The sequence below is a fragment of the Heloderma suspectum genome, chromosome 5 (genome assembly GCF_057233095.1).
Source record: "Heloderma suspectum isolate Gila_16-S chromosome 5, 16-S_ref, whole genome shotgun sequence".
In the NCBI taxonomy this organism is placed as follows: domain Eukaryota; kingdom Metazoa; phylum Chordata; class Lepidosauria; order Squamata; family Helodermatidae; genus Heloderma; species Heloderma suspectum.
Window position 1 is genome coordinate 165,237,734 of NC_139462.1, and position 22,378 is coordinate 165,260,111.

Consider the following 22,378-nt stretch of genomic DNA (forward strand, 5'->3'; position numbering starts at 1 on the left):
TGGGATTCTGTAGGGATTCTGTCCTAATATATTGTTCTCAGGTGTCTCTAACACATGCCATAATGTTTGACATGGTTTGTTTTTTTAAAAAGTAAAAAATAAAGGGGCTGTTCCGGCTTTTACACTGCCCCATTACTATCAGTACACTTGAGAAGAGTAACTTGGCCGTCTCCTGGACTCGTTGCTAGCTAGAGCTGCAAATTCCTTGGAGGAAAAAAGGCAGGATATAAATGCAATAATAAATAAATAAATTGGGCCCAGTCCATACTCAAATTAAGCCCTGCCACTTTTCGTTTATTTGCAATGTCTCTTCCCAAATGGCATAGAATCTACCTCTAGGAACGCCACTATTTCATCTCTTTAACAACAGCAAACACGGCAAAAGTATTGTAGGGCACCCTTCTCCAACCCGGCGCCCTCTGGATGTGTTTAGACTACAGTTCCCATCATCCCCAACCAGGGGTGATGGGAGCTGTAGTCCAACACGTCTGGAGGGCGCTAGCGTGGGAAGGCTGTTATAGAGCCACGAGACACCCCTCCCGCGGTACTGCACACCGGAACGAAAAAGCAGAGACCAGCAACAGGACACACGCGACTCCTTCGGACTCTGCAAACAAGAAACCGCTGCGTCATAGCTTTCTGTGCTGAAGTCCTGGCGGATGAACTTCGTTTTTACCGACTGCACAGGCGCCTGGAAAGAAGTGCCCATGGAGCGTTATTATACGCATGTACGGAGGGCAGCCGTGGCGTTTCTCCTCCAGAAGCCATAGAGTTATTCTTTTTTAACACTCACACACAGCGTTCAACTTCCGAATTGACTTAGGACACCAATTTCCATCTCCCTGAAGCAGAAGAGAGACCCGCTCATAGAAAACAATGGAGGGATTCAAGATTTTAGCGTGGTTTAAAATATATATGTGATTGATTGATTGCATTTATATCCCGCCTTTTTTCCTCTTGCAAGGAACCCAAGGCGGCTTACATTATCCTCTCCGTTTTATCCTCACAACAACAACCCTGTGAGGTAGGTTGGGCTGAGAGTCTGTGACTGGCCCAAAGTCACCCAGTGAGCTTCCATGGCCAAGTGGGGACTAGAACCCAGTATCTTTTAAACCCACTGTTTTTCAGTTGAAATAGGTCCCAAATAGGGGGAAACAGTGGGATATATATATATATATATATATATATCCCACAGTTTTTCATTTCTCACTTGAAATAGGTCCCAAATAGGTAGTTAGGGAAGAGACTTGCCATTAACATTGCAAATAAACTAAAAGTGTTGATCCCGTGGCAGTGCTTAATTTGAGCATGGATATATTGAAAAGAGTAAGGTGGCTGCATGCAAGTCACTTAGGGCGCACTCCTGTTCGCATGCAGACGGAGTTGGTAGGACTTTTTTCTGTCTACACATTTACTTACCTTATTTAAACATAAATAGGACTGAGCCCTAAATGGCTCCGATGAAGGGGACTCTAGTCCACGAAAGCTTATGCCAGCCTTCCCCAACCGGCTGCCCTCCAGATGGTGTTGGACTACAGCTCCCATAATTCCCAGCGCCACACACCTGGAGAGCAGCCGGTTGGGGAAGGCCGGCTTCCGCCATACTCAACGGGCTAGTCTCGCAAGCCTCGGAAGACTCTTCGCGGTCGTCGTCCGAAGAGCCGAGGTTCCGTATCGCGCAGGCGCGTTTCCATGGCAACATTTCCCCATGCGGACGGGACGGGTGCTGCGCGGAGAGCCCTCTTCCGGGAGGCGGCGGCGCCACAGCGCGAGCGTCAAGAGTTGCCGTGACGTCAGGGAAAAGGAAGCGAATACCGAAAGTAACTGGCTTTCGGGGCTGCTGCTGCTGTGCTGCGGGGAGGGGTTGCCTGGGCCGGGGGAGAGCGGACGAGGCCCCGCTCGCCCGCTCGCCTTCTCTTTCTGCGGCCATGGACGCCGCAGCGCTGGAGCAGGACGCGGTGAAGTTCGCGCAGCTGGCGGTCCGGCAGGACCAAGGGGGCCGCTACCAAGAAGCCGCTTTTTATTATAAGGTGCGGGGTGGGCTTGGCCGCTTCCCCCTCCGTCCAAGGGGAGCGCCCCGGCACGCGCTGGAAACGGGGCCGGGCCGCGGGGGCGCCCTCTCTCCCGCTGATTCGCCCTCTTGCCTCGCCAGGCGACAGCTGGCTGGAATTGGAGTCAACCTGTGCATTTGAGCAGTAGAGCCCTAGTGGGTGGGAGGGAAGTTACGGGGGGACGACCGAACGAGGAACTCGTATTTTCTCGGTGGTTACCCTACAATGTCAGAATTCCCTTCCCCTCTCTGGAGGCCCGCCAGAGTTAGAGCTTGTGCCTCTCCGGACTGGACGTGGCTTTTGTTGGTGGACGGGTGGGATCATTAACATGAGTTTTGTAGCCTGCATTTTTTTTCAGGGTACAGATCACATGCACAGCTTCTGTGAGCAGAGGCTCTATGTTCGGGGTGGGATCAACACATGGGGCGGGGGGCTATCGCTGTAATCCTGATTCCCCTCTCCAGCTGTTGATTATGTTGTTGTTGTTCAGTCGTTAAGTTGTGTCCAACTCTTCGTGACCCCATGGACCATAGCACGCCAGGCCTTCCTGTCCCGCGCTCTCTCCCGGAGTGGGCTCAAATTCATATTCGTTGCATCGGTGATGCTATCTAGCCATCTCATCTTCTGCCGTCCTCTTCTCCTTTTGCCTTCAATCTTTCCCAGCATCAGGGTCTTTTCCAGTGACTTTTCTCTTCGCATTAGGTGGCCAAAATATTTGAGCTTCAACTTCAGTATCTGTCCTTCCAATGGGCAGTCAGGGTTGATTTCCTTCAGGATGGACTGATTTGACCTCCTTGCAGTCCAGGGGACTCGTAAGAGCCTTCTCCAGCACCACAGTTCGAAAGCATCAGTTCTTCGGCGCTCAGCCTTCCTTATAGTCCAGCTCTCACAGCCATACGTTGCTACTGGGAAAACCATAGCTTTGATTAGACGGACCTTTGTCGGCAAGGTGATGTCTCTGCTTCTTACTATGCTGTCTAGGTTTGCCATAGCTTTCCTCCCAAGGAGCAAGCGTCTTTTAATTTCATGGTCTGCGGTGATCTTGGAGCCCAAGACAATAACATCTGTCACTGCTTCCATTTCTTCCCCTTCTCTATGCCAGGAAGTGATGGCCAGATGCCATGATCTTAGTTTTTTTAATGTTGAGTTTCAAACCAGCTTTTGCACTCTCCTCTTTCACCCTCAACAAGAGGCCCTTTAGATCCTCTTTGCTTTCTGCCATTCTGTTGATTATACCTATTTTTAAAACAGGTGCGTAGGGCACGTGGGTGTAGGATTTATTTATTTCGTTACAAAATAGTTCATCACCCTATACTAGTGCACCAAAGCCTACTCTGTAATTCAGGATGCTGTTTTTGGTCTTGAAGGCCCTAAGCCACTTAGCTTAGAGATCATATCCTTCCTTGCGTCTCATTGCGATTCCAAACTCCAACCAAAAGTGGCCTCTTAAACGTACCATGCATGCACCAGTGTGAATGACGGGGCATAGGGAAAGATGTTCTCAGTGGCTGCTTCTCACTAAAGACATACTATTTCCTTGGAGCTCATCAAACTGGAGCACTTCCAGCGTGCATCGTAAAACCTTATTTGTGTTGGGTGACTGAAGTTATCTAGACAGACATGAGAGTTTGGAGGGGGCAGTTGCCCCCCCCCCACTGGAAGAGCCATAATTCCCAAATTCCAGAGGGAGGGTTGTTTTGTTTTCTTTGCTTTTTAAAAGCAAGTATGTAGCCCTTGTTCAACCCGAGATAAGATGCAAAATGTCCAGCCATGATTTTGCCTATTTGTTTTGTAAGCCAAAATAGCTTGCTCCCGCCTTTCAGTGTTTTTAGCAAATGAATGAAGTCATTTTTTAGCAAGTTCTAAGCAACTCTTGGGACACCCACTGTCTGTAGAAGGAAGCTCCTGGTTCTGGGAGTGCAATTTTACTATAAAACAAGGCACATGCTCCCCCTGCACCAGCAAAATCCACAGCAAATTGGGGGACGGTAGGGGGCACAAAAAGGCCAGTGGGTTTGCATGCAGGCTCTGTGTTGCCTGCCCCGATCTAGAGTATTTTTTTAAACCCTGTGTTTACAAGAGATAGCACTTTTTCGTAAAAGATTATCTGTTTCTATAAACGTGCATAAGTTTAAAAAACAAACTTTAGTTCTGCCTCTACATACCAAAGTTACAGTGCAATCCTATGTATTCTATGTATGCAATCCTATGTAATCCTTGGAAGTAAGTCCCACTGTTTTCATAGGGACTTAACTCCCAGAAGAGTGTGCATAAGATAGCAGCTTTAACCATTTATGGCCTAAATGGCAGTGTAGTGCACTGGTTAGAGCCAGTGTAGTGGATGGAGTGTTGGACTAGGCCTTGGGAGACCCAGGTTCAAATCCTTGCTTGGGTGTGAAGCTCAGAGGCTTTGAAACCATGAAACTTTGACCTTGGGCCAAAAAGAGACAGAACCAATTTCTTATATAGAACATCCCCAATTCCTTACCAGGAGACAATAGTTAATTTGACAATTGCAGTTAGCACATGTTTATTTCCTGGCTTGCAGTAGGGATAAACCTGCTGTACTTAAAACATTCTGTTACTTGCCCTGGACCTTTCTGATGTAATAATACACAAATTAAGTATAGAGAAGTGGATACATTTTACTTTCAGTGAGATATTTAATTGCTGTCACACTTACCCATTTATGTTTCCCACTGAATATTTGGGACATTTGCTTGAACTTGGCTTAGGGAGGACAGAGCAGCAGTAACATCCCTAGACTAGGTTACTGGAGTATGCTGCCGTTGTAATCATGGGTTAAAAATACTGTTTGGTTATTTTCAAATTGCAGATATCAAATGTCATGAGTATTTTGAAAATGTGGTTCAGTTTGCCATCCGGAAGGTACAAAGGGCGTGGTTGTGATTCTGAAAGCTAAGTTCAGTTCCACATGACTGTACATTATGTGTAGTATACAGTCATTTCATAATGAACTATCTTCTGCCTCTTTCTATATGCTTAGATTTTCCTGGCTAACATTTCAATTGTAAGTTAATTCCTTTCAGTACATTTTTTAAAAGACAGAAAAGTTCAGCTTTTTTTTTTTTTTGTAAAGCCTAGATACTCTGGTTGTGTAGGAATCGTTCCGTTGGCTAGAGCCAATGGCCCTGTTCACACGTAATAGTGGCAAATCATAGGTTAATTAAACCATGCTTAGTTCTTATGTTAATTTTGGCCTAGGCTAATTAACCCATGATTTGCTGTCATTACATGTGAACCGGGTCCTTGCATATCATACATATGAGGTACCAGTATGCCTATTTTGGCTCCTCTCCAAGGTCTCAGAGGAATTTCCCAGTCCTCCTACATAAGATCCTTTAAGGTGAGGGAAACCTCTTTTCCTCCAGATATTCCTGAATTCCAACTCACATCTGCCCTAGGCCACATGGCTAGTGGTCAGGGATGACAGGAGTTGTAGTTCAACAACATCTGGAGGGCCACAGGCTCCCCACCCTTGCTTTAACTAGAGATGCTGTGGATTGAATCTGGGACCTTTGGAATGCAAGGTATGAGCTCTACCACAGAGCCATGGCCCCTTTCCAAAAACTTCAGGAGATGTTTGATGCCGGATGGTACTAGTCAAACCACTGGTGTAAGTAACTCGGAGGAGAAAGCCGTGATGACAGGGGCTCCCATATAAATGGCATGTTTTAGAAGCTTGCACTTCTGGTACATACTTGTAGACATTCTGTTTGAATTACATTGAACTTCCACTCATGGAGGGGACCTTATAGCAAGTCTGCATGCATGTCTGGAAATCTGAGAAATACAGAGTGGTTACATTGCTTCTGTGAGGTTACACTGAAACTTGGTAGAATCATAAGCTCATAAAGGAGCTCTTTTCCATTTTTGTGGAAAGCAATGCTCGGTATATGATGCAGTTCCAATGTACCACAGAGTGGGGAAGGCTACAGTCAGAATGGGACTGCAATCTTAAACAAATGTGCTGGTGAGTTCCATGGGACTTATTTCTTGGTAAACAAGGTTAGGATCCCATTGCATCTTGGTAAGACTTTGGGTGTAGAACTTCCTGGAAAAACTACTGCCTTTCCTTTGCTTAGGAGGGAAGGGTTTTTGCGTTTGGGTAACTTGAGCAGCCTTTCTGCATGTCTCTCCTTCATGCTTTTGAAAAGTCCAGTCCTGGAGAAATTGTTCTACACTGCTAGGCAAGGGCTATTTAAGCTGAACCTCACTTTAAACCAAAGGACTCAATAGATAACAGCTATTAGAAGTAGGACCTGCAGCAAAATGTCTTTGCGAAGTGCCCCTGTTCCCTGTGTCAGTCAATCAGCCTTGGCCTCCTCCAGGAGATTTTATTCCATTTTCTCCCCCCACCCCAACAGTCACTTACCATTTCTGGCCCACTGAGCATGTTCAGTCTTCACTGGGCTCTTTTTGGGTCTCCTCTCCTAGGGTTCCCCACCCCCTAAATATTATTTGTACTTCTGCAAACTTTGGGGCTCACCCAAGTCTGCTGATGGATGTGGGCTTTATGTGGCTATTTTGGCTATATAAGCAGCAGCGCATACACCTGAATGTTGGAAATAGGAGGGATGATTGTCTCTGTGTCCAAGCAGCCCTTGGTGCAAATTGACATCTGGTTTCCCTCTTCGGGTCTGTTATAATCAAATTGGCCTGGCTTCTCCAGCACTCCATCTTAAGGCTGTTAAAACTTACAGAGTTTGGGGCTTCAGCTCTCCAGCTTTTTCATCTCTCCCCTGCCCTCCTTCCCACTGTGTTTAACATCAAGCCTGAAGAAGAATTCCGGAGAACTTGAATATATGCTCACTATTTCATAACGCTTCACTTGGCTCCAGTAAAGATATTATACCCTACTGTGAATTTTTCGACAGGGTTCGAGGTGACTGCACGCCAAGGCATCCGTCCGCTTACCAAAGCTGGTCATGCTTATATAGTAAGATAAGAATCAAAACAACCAGAAAGCTTAACACTTGGGTTATATTTTCTCTCTCCAGGAAGCTGCACAAGCTTTGATTTATGCTGCAATGGCAGGATCAACCTTGGAAAATATTCCAGGGAAAATAAGTGAATATTTGGAAAGAGTTCAAGCCCTATACTCAGCAGGTTAGTAACAAAGCAACAAACCATACCTTTTCTGTCTTTATTGCGGGATGAGCCAGGCACATTCTGTGGCACAGTCGTCCTGAACCTGGTGCCCTCCAGAGGTCTTACACTACAACATGCAGGTTGATGGGAATTGTAATCGAAAACACCTGGAGGGCACTAGGTTAGGGAAGCCTGCTATAGCATTACGCCGCAGTCCAAAACCCCAAATCTTCATCAAAGAAATTAAAATCTTGTGTGAAGTGTGCACACTGTGCAAATCCCATGGATTCACTTGTTGAATATGAACTCTACATATGGGTGGCATGTTGTATTTTGACTCTCTGAAGGTGTAGGAATTTTGTAACACGTGAAAGGTTTTTTTAAAGTAAAAAATAAGTTACGGACTGTTCACTTTAACAGGCAAGAATGTATTAGTTGCTCTTGAGCTAAAAAGGTTACTCCATCACAAGTTTCTTGCATTGTGTTTTCAAAGAATGGTGCTTGAACCCATCCCAGCTTTCCTAGAGTCAATGACTGCTTCTACTGACCTCAGTGGGAGTTGTTTGCACAGAGTAGAACAGCCTTCCCCAAGCTGGTGTCCTCCGTATATGTTGGACTATAGCACCCATCATCCCCCTAGAAGTTGCTGGCTGGGGGATGATGAGAGTTGTAGCTAACACATCCAGAGGAACAACTGCTTGGGGAAGGTTAGAGCAGAAGTCCTTACTGTAGCTTACAAGAAGTATATATAATTTGGGATTGTTGATGAGCACTCTTTTTGCAGCAGATGGAACTAATGTGGCCTAGAACCTTATTTGCCAACTAACTGCTCTAATAATCCTAATCCAGCTCAGTCACAGAAAGTCGACCCCTTGAAGTCAAAGCAGCAGCTGGACTTGGAGCGTGCCCATTTCCTGGTTACCCAGGCTTTTGACGAAGATGAAAAAGGCAATGGAGGGGAAGCAATAGAGCTGTACACAGAAGCGGTGGAACTCTGTTTGAAAACAGTATGTTAAGCTACAACTTAACTTGGTGGAATTATGTTATGGTAAGAAATTCCTCCATTTTTGCTGGTGACTGAAATGCAGGGTGTGTGCACACATCAGGTTTGTGTTTGGATTTTTTGAGCCTGGAATACTTGGCTAGATATAACATGAGAGGAAGTCCATGAAAGGGAATATAGGAAATTGTGTATATTTTTGTGAGTAAGTGGAATGATTTTCAGGTCATGCTGCCAACCAGTGTGTCAGGTCAGTTTACCTTAGTGTTGGGACCCACCCTCCCACTATTTTTAAGGGAAAACATGATGTGTATGCACACCCTTTGACACTGGCCTAAAAAGTGGTACCTGTATTTCTTTTTGGGATGGGTATCTTTTTTTTCTTACTTGGCTCACCTTTCCAGTGAAACTCTGCATTGAATAGCATATACTGTGCCCACGTATTAAAAATACTTTCGGGAGGGTGTTTTTCCAATTACTGCAGGATCTGTCCCATGTGAATGTACTTCCTGCACTAAATCCAGCTGAAGTAGGAATAGGTGGTAGAGGTTTTGGGAGTGTATTTCAACCCCCTTTCCCTTTTTCTCTACAAGAAAAAGTAGAGCTTCTCCTGCTCTACTTAGAGAAATGCCTAAGGATAGAGCCAAACTAAATTAGTACGATGAGTTCCTGTGGAAATCAATGGTATTTTACATAACTCATGACAAAGTTGTCCCACTGATTTCCATTTCCTGAACCCAAGTGCAAAGCTGCATATGTCTACTCAGAAGTAAGCTCCTTTGAGTTCAGTGAGGCTTATGTCCAGGTAGGCTGGTGAATAGATTGCAGTCTCAGTCTGGTTCCAACCCTAATTTATTTTGGTGTTGCAGGTACCACTTTTTAATACTAATAAGGTCAGTAGCTAAAACTCATTAGAGGAAGAGCTCACTATCATGATGTAACTCCACCAAGTATGATTATTTCTTTTCTCTTTTATTGGAATAGAGAGAATATTTGAGAAGGGCAACATGGAAAATGACTTGCTACTCAAGAGACATAGGTTTAATTAAGCTTCATTTTAAATCTTTCCTTGAATTGGCTGAAACTCTTATCTCTGCTTTAGTACTGAAGCTAACCTTTGTAAGTCTGCTTTGTTCATTAGCTTCAAAATGGTAGATTTGAATATTTTTGATTCCCCTGTATTTCTATAACAGTACAATATACATAGGGGGTGCTATATAATGGATATATACACAGACCTGCAGTTTAGCCTTGATCCATCTAGGGGCTTTAAAGGTGTGGGAGAAGTCTCTGCATGATTTACCCTTACCTGAATAAGGAATTGCCCATGTAAATCGGAACTGCAATTTCCCTTCCTGTTCCAAGAGCCAAGGTTAGTGAATATAGCCCTAAACAAAGCTAAAATCCCACTAATTGGCTGTTTGAGAGGGAGAGCAGCGAGCGGGATTGCATATGTTTTCCCCTGCCACCTGAGTCCATTTGTGTGATGCGCACCATGTGCCATCCCCATTAAGATGAAAAACAGCATGTGAAGCCAAGGATTTGGTTGGTTCTGGAAAGACCTGTTTCTCCCATCAACGGCCGAGTCCCTTTCTCTGTGCTGAGAGAGGCACAGAGTTCTGTGCCTCTTTTAGCATGGAGGAAGGCAAGATGGGCAGGGGTCATGGTGTCAGTGGTGTGGCCATGCCCACTGACAACATCCAGCCTGCAGAGGGCCCAGTGGGGGGCAATTTGGCCCTCCGACTTAAAGTAGTTCCCTACCCCTGGACTACACAATGGACTAGCATAGTGAGCTGAGATCTCCACCTGATGGCTGCATTCAGACGATCATATCTTGGCTTAATAATCTGAGTTAGGAACATGCCTTTTGCCCATGCACACAGCCTCTTCCTGTCATTTTTAATTAACCATCGTTTCCTGGTTCATAGGAACTGGGAAATTATAGTTACCAGCTTCAGAGCAAGCCAGGGTATTCAACCGTGGTTTGAAGTTGGTTTAATATTTTGGCTTATTCTGAAGATAGCAACCAGGTTCCTGTTTAATCCAAACCCGGAAACTGTGGTTTATTAGGGACTTCCTGATTTCATCACTTATACTGCAAAGGGACTGCATACATGGGCAGAATATATTATCTCAGATTATTAAGCAAAAAGATGAGTCTGACAATAGCTTTAAACTTTTGTGCTTAACTATTAGGCTAGATCAGCTTCCAATATCTGTCTGCCTTGAAGCAATTGCATTTTATCCAGCGTTATATGTGGGAAAGTACAAATAATAGCATTATGAAAGGATTGTGTCTGCTATAAACAGTTGGGTAGTAAGTGTGAATGGTATAAATGGAAGACACAAATTCACTGACAGTTGACCACTTGATTTCTGCAGATATAGTATTAGATTGACAATTTTGTGTTTTGATCTTTTAAAATTAAATATTTAAAGGCTAATGAAACTTCAGAAACAGTTCTCCAAACAAAATTGAAGCAGTTGGCTCGGCAGGCACTGGACAGGTAAGCTTCTCAACGTTTTGTCATCTCTGTCCCGTAAAAAAGGGTTTCACTGTTTGTTAGGCAGCTTTTAAAGTCATGGGAAGCCTTGCCCACAAAAACATGCTTGCACAAGTTTATCCATACCACTACTGCACTTTACCCCTTGAAATGCTGCTTGTCCATGGACCCAACGTTCTGCTTTTTGCTAATCCTCATGAAGAATTTAGTGTAAAAATAAGAGCAGAAATCAACATATGGACACCCTGCAAATGCCTCCCTTACTAGCTTTAGGGAATTCCCATCTACCTACAGACTGACAAGAACTTATAAAAGAAAGGAGGGTCGAGCCACTCCCACAATTCAAACGGTGCTCAAAAGGACTGGGACTTAAAACTGGTCTGAAGTATGTTGTGAAGGGATGATACCTAGAGACCCTACTGGCTCTCCCCTGTTCTTTAGTAGTTATCTTCAAGTATCAATAGTGATGTTAAAAATATATATTTTGGAAGTTTGTAAATAAAATAGTGTCTGATCTGAACTAAAAAAAGAAAGGGAGTGTAGTGTGCCTAACATGAATACTGTCTAAACACCTTTAAAACCCCAACTTTTTTGACTAATGTGTTTCCAGTCAATTTTTTTTTTTAAAAAAAACTGGGCTCACATAAATGTGTCAATTACCTCCTAATCCTGAACATTTGGACTCCTGTATATCAGCCTACACTGGTGATATCAACAACCATTCAGGCTTGTAAATAGTTACTGACCTGGTTACCTATGGTGAATAGGAACTGCTTCCGAGCAACTTGGCAATGAAACTTTACAAAAACTGGTTCTTTTTTATTTTAGAGGCCTTGTGTAGATATTTGTGACTGTGGACTTATTTGCAAGGCTGACGAAGGTCTGGGGTGTTGCACTAATTGTGAGCAGGAGTTTCTCTGAATGCCAGGTGTGATTTTTTAATGGGGGAGGTGAGGAAGCATATATGAAATTGTGGAGCATATTCTAATTATCTGTGTTTTCTATTAGAATCTTGGAATTGCTGTGTTGAGCTAAATTCCTGGCTGTACATAATTTGTGCTCATGACAATTTAGCAAGAACAAAAATACGATTGTTGACATTAACAGATTTGATATGTGCTGCAAAGCGTAAAAAAGCAAATGAGTAAGAATTATGTACTTGCTCTCGCTGTGGTTGAAAGGCAAGACTTTTATTTTAGAGCAGAGGCACTGAAAGACCCTAAGCCATCTCAGAAAGACAAGCCAGCAGTGATGAAACCCAGTCAGCCTGTGAGGACTTTCTTCCCCTTGGGACCTGACTTCTCCTTGAACGATAAGCCACAGACAGTCAGACCTGTGCATGCCAGTGAACCTCAAGGTCAGCGATACACTGCAGAGGAGATTGAGGTGCTCAGGTAAGGGAGAGACATGCATTTCTAGGTGTAACTACATGTCAGTCTAATATGCATTCATTTTATTATATTTCTATATCGCCCAGTAGCCAAAGCTCTCGGGGCAGTTTAAAAAGGTAAAGGTGTCCCCAACCAGTCGTGTCCGACTCTAGGGTGTGGTGCTCATCTCCATTTCTAAGCCGAAGAGCCAGCGCTGTCCGAAGACGCTTCCGTGGTCATGCCAAAGTTAGTCAGTGAGCTTCATGGTCAAGTGGGGACTAGAACCCAGATCTCCTGAGTCCCAGTCCAACACTCTAACCACTATACCACACTGGCAGTTTACAATGTTTAAAAATCTTAGAAATACAATATTGTAATATAATATAAAAAACATTTACATACAATTTCTAAGTATATGCATGCCCACACACATACATATAATTTTAACAATCAGCGATAAGAAATCCCAGGACCTGTGTAAAAATGCTATGATATGCTATCAAATGCCTGAGAGTAGAGGAAGGTCTTAACCTGGCTTCGAAAAGATGTCAGTGTTGGTGCCAAGTAGGCCTCACTGAAGAGGTTGTTCTATAATCAGGCAGCTATCACTGAGAGGGACCTCTCCATTGTTGCCGTCCTCCGAGCCTCCCTCATAAGGGAGGCGCTTGGAGGATTACCTAATTTATGCTGCAAACTTATGTACACTTACCTGGGAGTAAGTCCTGTTGCACACAGCGTCCGGGTTTGCATGATCGCAGGGGGAAACCATGCACTACGTATTGTTTCCCCCACCCCTGCGTGTACCTGCCATTTACTTAATTATCTATGTCACCTTGCGGGTTGCCATGTCATCCGAACCTGGTGCATGGCAGGGATGGCTTCTAACACCTCCCCCGACCCCTATGATATGCAGTGGGTTGTGGGATAGGTTAGAAACTACCCCTGCTGTGCCGTGCGCTGGGTTCAGAAGACATAGCAACCCTCGATGCAGTGTGGGTAATTTAGCAAATGGTGGGCACACGTGGGAGAAACAACCTATACTGTGTGGTTTCTCCCCCCTTGATCGTGCAAATCCAGCCTGTGGCTGTGTTTGCCCAATCACCGTGGCTTAAACCCCCATAATTTGTGTGTATCCATGGCCACCCATTCCATAAACCAGCCTCCCTTGTCATGTGAACCTGACAAGGGTGGGTTGTTGGTGTGGTTAACAAACCATGGGTGGTGGGTGGTTTGTTAACCATGCAAACGACCGACCCTCTCCAGGTTTGCACAACGCAACAACGTACGAGGGGGGTTAGTTTAGGAAATGGGCTCCTAGAGGCACCGCAAACCATGGTGGCTTATTTATCAGGCAATATCTGGCCAGTGTGGCTTACTTCTGAGTAAACATGCATATGTTTGCACTGTTAAAGCAGTAAATGGTACACTAATGCAGGAGGTTGGCAGAAGGTAGATTTCCAAATGTTTTGGACATCAGCTCTCATCATTCCTAAGCATTGGCCATGCCAGCAGAGACTTCTGGGAGTTGAAGTCCAAAACATCTGGATATATCTACCTACCCCTAAATTAATGCAACAGTTTTGAACCAAGAGCTGTGTTTCATGGCTGTTAAAGCCAGCAGACATGCTAGATGTTAATAGAACTGTTTTATCCAAATGATCAAGGAACGCTGGTCCTAATCACATTTTCTCCACAAATCAAAGGAAGGAAAGAAATGAAATTGTTATTCTTGGGACAAAGAATAGTATTGCTGCTGGAGGAGGGACAGCTTGCCACACTTGATATCCCATTCCATTCCTTTAAAACAAGTAAAAGTACGGCTCTGTGTACAACTTTAGAGGAACCTAGAGGAAGGCAGCAATAGCGACTGCTTGACTGACAAGCTGGTTTCAAGGAGATGAAACCACCTGATGGTCTGGAGAAGCTCTGTCCTTTGTTAAATCTTATATTGCTAAACCCGGCGTCCCCAACCTTTTTGGGTCAATGGCACATTTGGAATGTTGAGAATGTAATGGGTGCTTTCACAAAATGGCTGCCATCAGGGGGTGTTCAGGTTCATAAAATGGCTGCTATGGTGGGCATGGTCTGTCACAAAACACTGATTTCCCAGAAGGCAAACTGGTGTGGCTAAAAGTAAAGTAATTTGCCCAAGAACCGAAGTACAAGGCAGGGTGTGTGCGTGTGCGTGTGCGTGTCTGTCTGAGCACCAAAACCTCAAACCACTCTTTTGAGCCCAAATAAAGATGGCACTGGAGGGCAGCCCTTCACTTTGCAGCATGCCAGCCTCCTTTAATTTCTTAAAGCATTTATTATTTTTTTAAAAACCTTTAAAAATAAAATAACAAATCAGGATAGGCAGGAAGCCTGGTGGACATCAAGAGAGGTGTCTGCAGGCACATTGGTGCCCTCAGAGACCACATTGGAGACCCAAGTGCTAGACTTCCCATGCTCAAACCAGGGCAGTGGTCATTCTGCACAAAGGTTTATTGAAAAAAACACAGCAGAAAATGGGTTCAAAATCTGATGGGGTGATGGTGCCTCTTCATTTTACGAACAATAAACAGTGCTTCGTTAATTGTTCTGTCATATTTCCAAGTTTTCTCTGCACCCTTAAAGGCTAGAATGCTTATAAAAAATATCTGAGAGGACTCACTGTGTAAACAGAACTATTATTAATGCAAAACTGAAGGAAGACATTTGCTGACTCTTTAAATGAGGAAATCCTCTGTGTCTACTTCAGGTCTCTATACTAGGAAGGCCCAAGGTACTACACAGGGAGATTTATTTCATTAAGCAGCTGGCATGATAGGAAATTGAGTTTTAATGATACTGTGTTTCTGACATCTTGCATTTTATCTTAATAGGAAGACATCAAAGATAAATGGCATTGAGTATGTCCCTTTCATGAGCGTTGACCTGAGAGAGCGTTTTGCTTTTCCAGTACCTTTCTCGTAAGTGAATATAAGTTCATCTATCTCTCTCCTCCCTGAAATGCTTTCTTACCTCTTACGATTTCTAAGAGTTTTCAGTATCAAGTGAACAGTGATCACCTTTCATCCTTAATGCTGGAACGTGTAAAAAGGAAAACCCAGTGATATCTGCTTATCACACATGAATTCATTCAGTTTTTAAAAGCCAAATGTAAAAAAACATGATTGTTGCACAACATCGGTTGTATCCATGCTAAGCCATTGCTCAGTGCTACAATTGCGGGGGGGGGAGTGCTTACGAATTCATGTGTCAGTGATACCCCCCACACATGCACACACACTTCAAATTAAGCAAAATTGAAAAACTGGCTCTGCCAAATGTTGGCGAGGCTACAAAACAGTGGGCGCCTATTTGTACATGGAGCGGTACAAGTATGTAATTGGAAATCTATAATAGGCTAAATACAGAGAAATAATGGGCCCCTTGATCCCCAACTGATCATTCTAAGAGAAGCTGGAAGGAACTTTCCTTTTTAACTTTTAAGGATTAACGTTTAAGGATCCAAGGATCTGTTCACCCCTGCTATAAGTTACATATCTCCCAAAGTACCATCTGTTCCACACTGGTGTTGTGGGTCTTGTGACCGTTGCTCTTGTAATGGAGCAACTCTCCCAGAGCCTTTCTTCTAAATGAATATAAATTGTCTTAGCTATGTGCTTTCTGAAATTCTTTCTGCATTTCTTATGATTCTCTTACACTTCTCTAACTGACTCTGGAGCTAGCCCCAACTTTCAGGGCTCTTGGGGATTGATGTTCAGCTTTAAAGAATGGGTGGCAAAGGAACATGGATTCATGTGAATCCATATGGGAACCTGGAAAAGTAATCGTTGAATAACAGACAGCAAAACCATTATTGCAATGAGAGAGCTGCTTTATCTTTTGGCTTGCTAGATCCTAGGTAGAATTAGACCCATGTGTGAGTAGCCCAGGAGAAAAACCAAATTCAGGTCAGAATCTTCATATAACAGCCTTCCCCAACCTGGTGCCTTCCAGATTTTGGGGACTACAAAAATTTTGGGGACTACAAAAATTGGGAGCCGAAGTCCAAAATATTTAGAGGGTACCAAGGCTGGGCAAGGTTGCCATATAATATAGGAGATCGCTTTGGTTGTTGGTAATGAAGTCTAAGTAGTCAATGTCAGGGTGGGCAGGCAGGCTGTAACTCAAGGTAAGAACCCTGGCAGGATTGGTCAGGGACCGGGGGTGGGAAACTAGGAGCCAGCAGAAGCAAGAATATGTAGGACAGGGAATAACTGGTATCTGGAACTTAATAGGTAGGCAGAAAATCTTTGGGATTTTGCACCCTTACTGGCTGTGAAACAATAATGTGTGATGAAATTATTTCACCAGTTGATGGATTTTATACTTCACAAACAGTTCTGGGGGGGAAATGGTTTTGATTTCAGAGATAAATGTGGCAGGTTGCCGTTGTCTCCCAAGCAAAAAGCAATGTTTTCTCGATGGGTACGTCCAGATGACATAACCAACAATCCCACCATGATCTATACTGTGTCAAGCTTCAGCATAAAACAGGTAATAATCTTTCAGATCTGAACTTTGTGTGTGTGTCTATCTGTCGTTTGTCAGCAGTAGGACTAAGTAGGGGCGTAGGTTCTCCTTCAAATCTGGCGGATGCTAGTTCTTCCTCTGTATATCTTGTTTTCATGATTTTTGAGGCCTGCAGACTGTTTTTAAAACCATTTACTCAGAAGTGAATCCTGTTCAGTTTCTTCCTACTATGTTTGCTTACAGTTTTATGGAATAAAAAGGAATTTAAAGCTGAATATTAAGTCTGACATAGTAACGCAATCTAGATGGCATTTTCTGAAAAGAAGACTGGCTATCATATTTGCCTGTGCCCTACCTTGCCCGTTCCCTCTCCTTCCTTTTGAGAGCAGCAGTAAGCTGTGCTTGGTCAGCATCACTCTTCCGGCCTCGCTAGCATAATGTGTCAATTACTCTTGGAGTCATGGTTCAGGAATCGGAACTGCTGTTTCATTTGCAGTCACTACCACAATAGAGCCAGTTGTGTGTAAGAACACATAGGAATGACAGAAGCTTTAAAGAAAAATTAAATTGACTCTGTCTTGTCCATTAAAGTGAATGGAGAATATTGTCATTAATGAGTTCGGATCTAACACAGGAACCTGGTTTTCATACCCGATTGCTAGAACTGATATGTAGCCATGAACATCATTTTTCATATTGTGGGCAAAATAGAAGCTCTTAGATGAGGTTATCTGGCTTCTGAGGAAGCTAAATTTTCCAGTTTCCAGCACATTTTCCTTGAATTGGATCAGAATTCAAAATTCATATTAGTGTAATACCTTTATTAGGCCAACCCAGAGGTCACAAAAAATCTGCAAGCTTTCAGGATCTCCAGATCTTTTCATCAGGCAAGGTGTTACCAAAAACTGTGTGTGTGGGTGGGTGGGGGGAATAGGAGGGTAGGGGAAAGCTGACTTGAAGTCAGGGTCATTGATCGGCTTCACATGATCATGGAGTGGAAATAAGCCAGCCTCTGGGTTTTCATGATGCGTCAAGCTATGTTGCTGAGGGCAATTATGCTTGTCCCTTCAGCACGTGATCTGCACACACGTGGAGATGGTGGGCGGAGAATTAAGCCACCATGGCTTAGTTCCCCTCCGTGATCATGTGAACCGGGCCATGGTGTTGCATGGTTGGTCTTTAAGATGAAATGGGTGAGGAGGAGTTTGCAGACCTTAAAATTTGGCTCTCCCCGGTGATGTGATGGTTTCATGCTTCACCTGGATCTGCCCCGAGAACCATTGGAAACAAAAGAGAAGGAAACAATGGTTGATCCCCCACTATTTAAGATATAAAATCCAGCTCTTTCACAGAACTGTTGTGTATTTCCTATGATTTGAGGGAGCTAAATTGTTTGCTTTTCTGAATTCTCTTTGGATTGGGCTACTAGTCAGTGGTATACCCTTGTTTACTCTCTTTTTTTCTTTCAGACAATTGTATCAGATTGTTCTTTTGTAGCTTCACTTGCTATCAGTGCAGCATATGAAAGACGATACAACAAGAAGTTGATTACCAGGTATGCCCTATTCTGTCAAATGGCTTGCAAAGTCTTTTTTTTCAGTTTTATTTTATTTTAGTTTATTTTTGGATTGGGCTGTGGTGTGAATGTGTTTTGTGATGATTTTAACTTGCTCCAGAAGCCTACAGCCCAGAGTTTTGGCTGGTAACTTCAATTAATATGTAAAATTCAACACTGTCTGAAGTCCATGATCTCTGGCTTCCAAGCACTCGTGTCTGTTCACTCACTTCACAATGTTGCAGAAGGCCTCTTCCCTGTCTTAAGGGCACAATCCTATGCATGTCTAGATGGAAAAAGTCCTACAACTCCCAGCATTACCCAGCCAGCTATGCATAGACGGATTTTTTTCCATTTAAACTTGCATAGGATTGCACCCTAAGCCTGTACAGCGTTTCTCTAGACACCCTCTTTTTTCAGTGACTATGGGCTGGCCTGTCTGTTTCTCTACTACTGCATCTGCCATCCCACTTTCCTCAGACCTCTGCCACCTCTAGTCATTGTTCCCTCAGGTTTTTGTTTCTCCATTAGAATGTTCGTAATTATTCAGTAACACAATTGCTATTGACAAAACTGCTAGTGGTGCCTCTCAGAGAGGTGACAATTGGGGGGAGAGAGGTCTAGATAATACATCTGACTTTATTAATGAGTTATCATTTGAAAGCTCATAACTATCTAAGGCTACAGTCCTGTGCACACTTACCCAGGAGTAAGTTCCGTTGAGCACAGTGAGGCTTACTTCTGAGTAGACAGGCACGTGAAAAAGACTGCATATGTCGAGATTTATTGGGTTAGATGCAGAGATGCACTAGCATGGGGACGTTGAACCTCAGACCTGCAAGCCAAATCTGGACCACCTGGGATCCTAATCTGGCCATATTTTAAAACTCTGCATAGCTGCTAGGTTTTATTCGGGTTGTACTGTTATATTGTGGTTTTAAGCTTTTCTATTTTATATTGTTTTATGCTGCACTTTGTGGTTTTAAATTTTGTGAACTGCCCAGAGAGCTTTGGCTATTGGGTGGTATAGAAATAAAAAAATAAGATAAAAATAAGATAAATAACAACATCTGGGGTTCCCTGAGATGGCCATGCTCCCTTTTCCCCCAACCACCAATCGTCTGGTGGCTTCTGGGTTCTTACATGTTTTTTCCCCCATTCTAAAAGGTTGCTATGCCTCTTCCTAAGGCTTCGTTACAGGCAGTAACAGCTTTAAGCTAAAGTATCCTGGCATTTTTGGTGTATTTCGTATTTTGGGCCCACCCCTCTTGCCTTGGGCCCTGCCCATCACTGGAATGAAGCCCCCGAGAGCTTCTCTGAAATTGAATTTGGCCCTTGGGGCGAAAGGGGTTCGAGACCCCTGTGCTAGTGGTTGAAATTGTGGCAGTGGGGCTCTTCTGTGATCTGTTGTGCAAGAGCTAGCAAAAGACATTGTGTGACCTGCACACTTGCATGTCACTTTGTGCTAGCATGCATGTTAAGCAAAAGGTTGCATGGTGCCTTTTGTGAAATTTCAGTTCTCTTTTCCTGCACACGTTTCTTGCACTAAGTTAGAAAAAGCCCTTCTGCTCACAAAAGGGCCCCTACTGGATCCAGCCCATTGTTTGGAGCTAACATTTTCACAGGTGGGTGCCTACTGCTTCTAACTGAGGCATAAACTATACTTGCTAGGACATTATGCTAGAACCTGAGGCAGAAAGCTATAGGTTTAAGTCATTGCATATCAAAGGTGATGCCCAACTTTACCATATAAATTTCAGAATTTTGGTTTAATAATACAATAACCACCTTTAATTCATGTGTTGTTTGATTTGGTGCTGACATCATATAAAGAGAAGACACAACAAAAAGGAGGTTGTCCCACAATTTAAAAAAAAGAAACAACAATAATTTGTATTCGCTGTAATTTTGTGTGTCTCTGGTGTGTTTCACCCTTGGAGAGTTTTACTTTTCCATATAATCAGGCAAATGTCCCTCTCAAGTGTAACTTAACATCAAATTGCTTGCAATATCACTCTTATCTGAGCTCTAAGCAGACAACATCGGGTTGAAATAAACTTGGCATAGTTCACAGCATGCTTGAGGAATATATTCTGATCTTTTTCCTATCTCTGTCCTTCAAATAGCATCATTTACCCACAGAATAAAAAAGGACAACCGGAATATAATCCATGTGGAAAGTACATGGTCAAGCTGCACATCAATGGTGTCCCCAGAAAGGTGAGGAACTGGTCACTTACTAGCTGTGCTGAGTCACTCACTATATCATATTGTACAGTTGGGTTTAATGTCACAGTTTTGTGTGATCATGTATTGGCCTGGTTCTGTGAGGGCCTTGATACCAAGCGCAGCTGCTGCACCCTCCTTGTTTATACTGTCTGCTTGATCTCTTTCTCCCTCTGTTTTGTGCAGGTGATAATTGATGACCTGTTACCAGTAGATCACAGTGGAGAACTTCTCTGCTCTTACTCAAACAACAAAAATGAACTCTGGGTATCATTGATAGAAAAGGCTTACATGAAAGTAATGGGAGGTTATGATTTTCCAGGATCAAATTCTGTGAGTACCAGTGTATTCTTGGCACAGAGGAAATGTATATGCAGGCACATTCCCTTGGGAAACAATAATTCCTACAACTTAGCGTAGAGAATGTAAAGTTGATTGTTTGATTGCCCACCTGGCAAGATGCTATTGTTTGTTCGTTGTGGCACATATGCTTTTTCCAGCATGGCAAATCTGTTGGAATGAGTAATATTACTGTGGGAACGTTCTCAGCAAATATGAGATACCTTGACTGAGATCTAATACCGAGCTTTAAGAATTAAATTCTAGAAACATAATGCATTTGGATACCTTAACTCTTTCCAAGTTACTGAGGCCTTGACCTTTATTACTATTATATTATCAGTTTAATCACTGCAACCAAGAAGGGAAGAAACTATTATATTTGGCAACAAAAGTAAGAAGAAAAGTCATAAGCAGTAGTTGTATCTCCTCTGAATCCTAATTGGAACATTTCTGGTGGCGGGTCCAGAATTTGTGGTGCTTTCAGCAAATCAGCTTGCAGGCCGATTTATAGTGTGTTTATAGGTCCTATATATACACAACACTGATTCATTGAGAAGTGGCTTGCAAGCTGATAATATAGGGTTTGGAGACAGCTTCATGTATGCCTGCATAGAAAAGAAATGAAGTCTGACATTTTCAGAACTGGGAGCCGTTATTGTTTAAAATTCATGTTCATTTAAACAATAATGTTTCTTCATGTAAATGGTGCTTACACAGGTTTGGATGATACTTTCTTTTTTGTTTTTCTGATGAAATGTGCTTATGGTTCAGAATATTGATCTTCATGCATTGACTGGCTGGATACCCGAAAGGATTGCTATGCACTCAGACAATCAAGCTTTTAACAAAGACAATTCCTTCAGAATGCTTTACCAGAGGTAACATTTTTGTCTGGTTTCAAAGAGGCTCCAGTCTCAGTGTTATAAACAGAATAGCTTTCTATCAGACCCTCTTGCTGATTGTAATTTAAAATAAAAACATGGATAATCAAGGTTTTGGCTATGTCTACTGCGATTTATATAGGAGGTGGCACGTTTGAATATGTTGGGTGTTCATTTTTCAATTTCTTTCTTAACAAGTTTAAAAGAAATGCACAAATTTGCCCCCCAAGTTGACAGGTTTTTAGCTACACATTGTACTTTTACTTTAGTTTAAAGAAGGGCAGATATATTTTAGAGCATCAAAAATACCTGGGTGTGAAGTTGAGGCTGACTGGGCCATGCTGGGAGTTGTAGTACAGCACATTTGGAGGGCACCAGGTTGCGGAAGGGTGTCACAGCTAGCCATAGGCGCCTTCTGGAAAAGCTTAGAAACTGGCTTAATTAGAAGTATTAGATAGCAAAGTCCTTGTGGAGTTCGTTATACTAGCTACAACTCCTGAGGGTTGTTCTTTGAGATTTCTGATTGCTCTTCCACTCTTATCCCAGAACCTCTGTGGGGCACCAATTATGCCATTTCTTTGTAAACTTTCCAGAATGCGATCTGCCTCCCCCCCCCCCTTCTTCCAGGGCATTGAATGAAAAATATCAATGGCTAGTTACGCTTGCTGTAAGCAAACTCTAAAGTATATTTTCTTGTTCTTGGTGGCCAGATTTCACAAAGGGGATGTGCTTATTACAACAGCCACGGGAATGATGACTGAAGAAGAAGGAGAAAGATGGGGTTTGGTGCCAACCCATGCCTATGCTGTTTTGGATATCAGAGAATACAAGGTACCC

At 43.2% G+C, this 22,378-nt stretch overlaps 1 protein-coding gene across 7 annotated transcripts in view; it reads left to right on the forward strand.

Annotated features, from left to right (window-relative positions):
- The first annotated feature begins 1,795 nt into the window (after window positions 1–1,795).
- The window catches only part of CAPN7 (calpain 7), a 35,635-nt gene continuing 15,052 nt past the window's right edge, over window positions 1,796–22,378 (forward strand). Inside the window, exons 1-13 of one of the 7 annotated variants that reach the window (XM_084858190.1) lie at window positions 1,796–2,030; window positions 7,073–7,181; window positions 8,013–8,211; window positions 9,148–9,282; window positions 10,603–10,670; window positions 11,867–12,061; window positions 14,902–14,988; window positions 16,435–16,561; window positions 18,007–18,092; window positions 20,219–20,312; window positions 20,505–20,651; window positions 21,432–21,538; window positions 22,252–22,372. In XM_084858190.1, the coding sequence (XP_084714316.1) occupies window positions 8,173–8,211; window positions 9,148–9,282; window positions 10,603–10,670; window positions 11,867–12,061; window positions 14,902–14,988; window positions 16,435–16,561; window positions 18,007–18,092; window positions 20,219–20,312; window positions 20,505–20,651; window positions 21,432–21,538; window positions 22,252–22,372 (1,206 nt within the window). In that variant the 5' untranslated portion in view covers window positions 1,796–2,030; window positions 7,073–7,181; window positions 8,013–8,172. Of the gene's footprint in view, window positions 2,031–7,072; window positions 7,182–8,012; window positions 8,212–9,075; window positions 9,283–10,602; window positions 10,671–11,848; window positions 12,062–14,901; window positions 14,989–16,434; window positions 16,562–18,006; window positions 18,093–20,218; window positions 20,313–20,504; window positions 20,652–21,431; window positions 21,539–22,251; window positions 22,373–22,378 lie in introns of those variants that run through there. The other 6 variants (XM_084858192.1, XM_084858186.1, XM_084858187.1 and 3 more) reach the window with 6 other exon arrangements.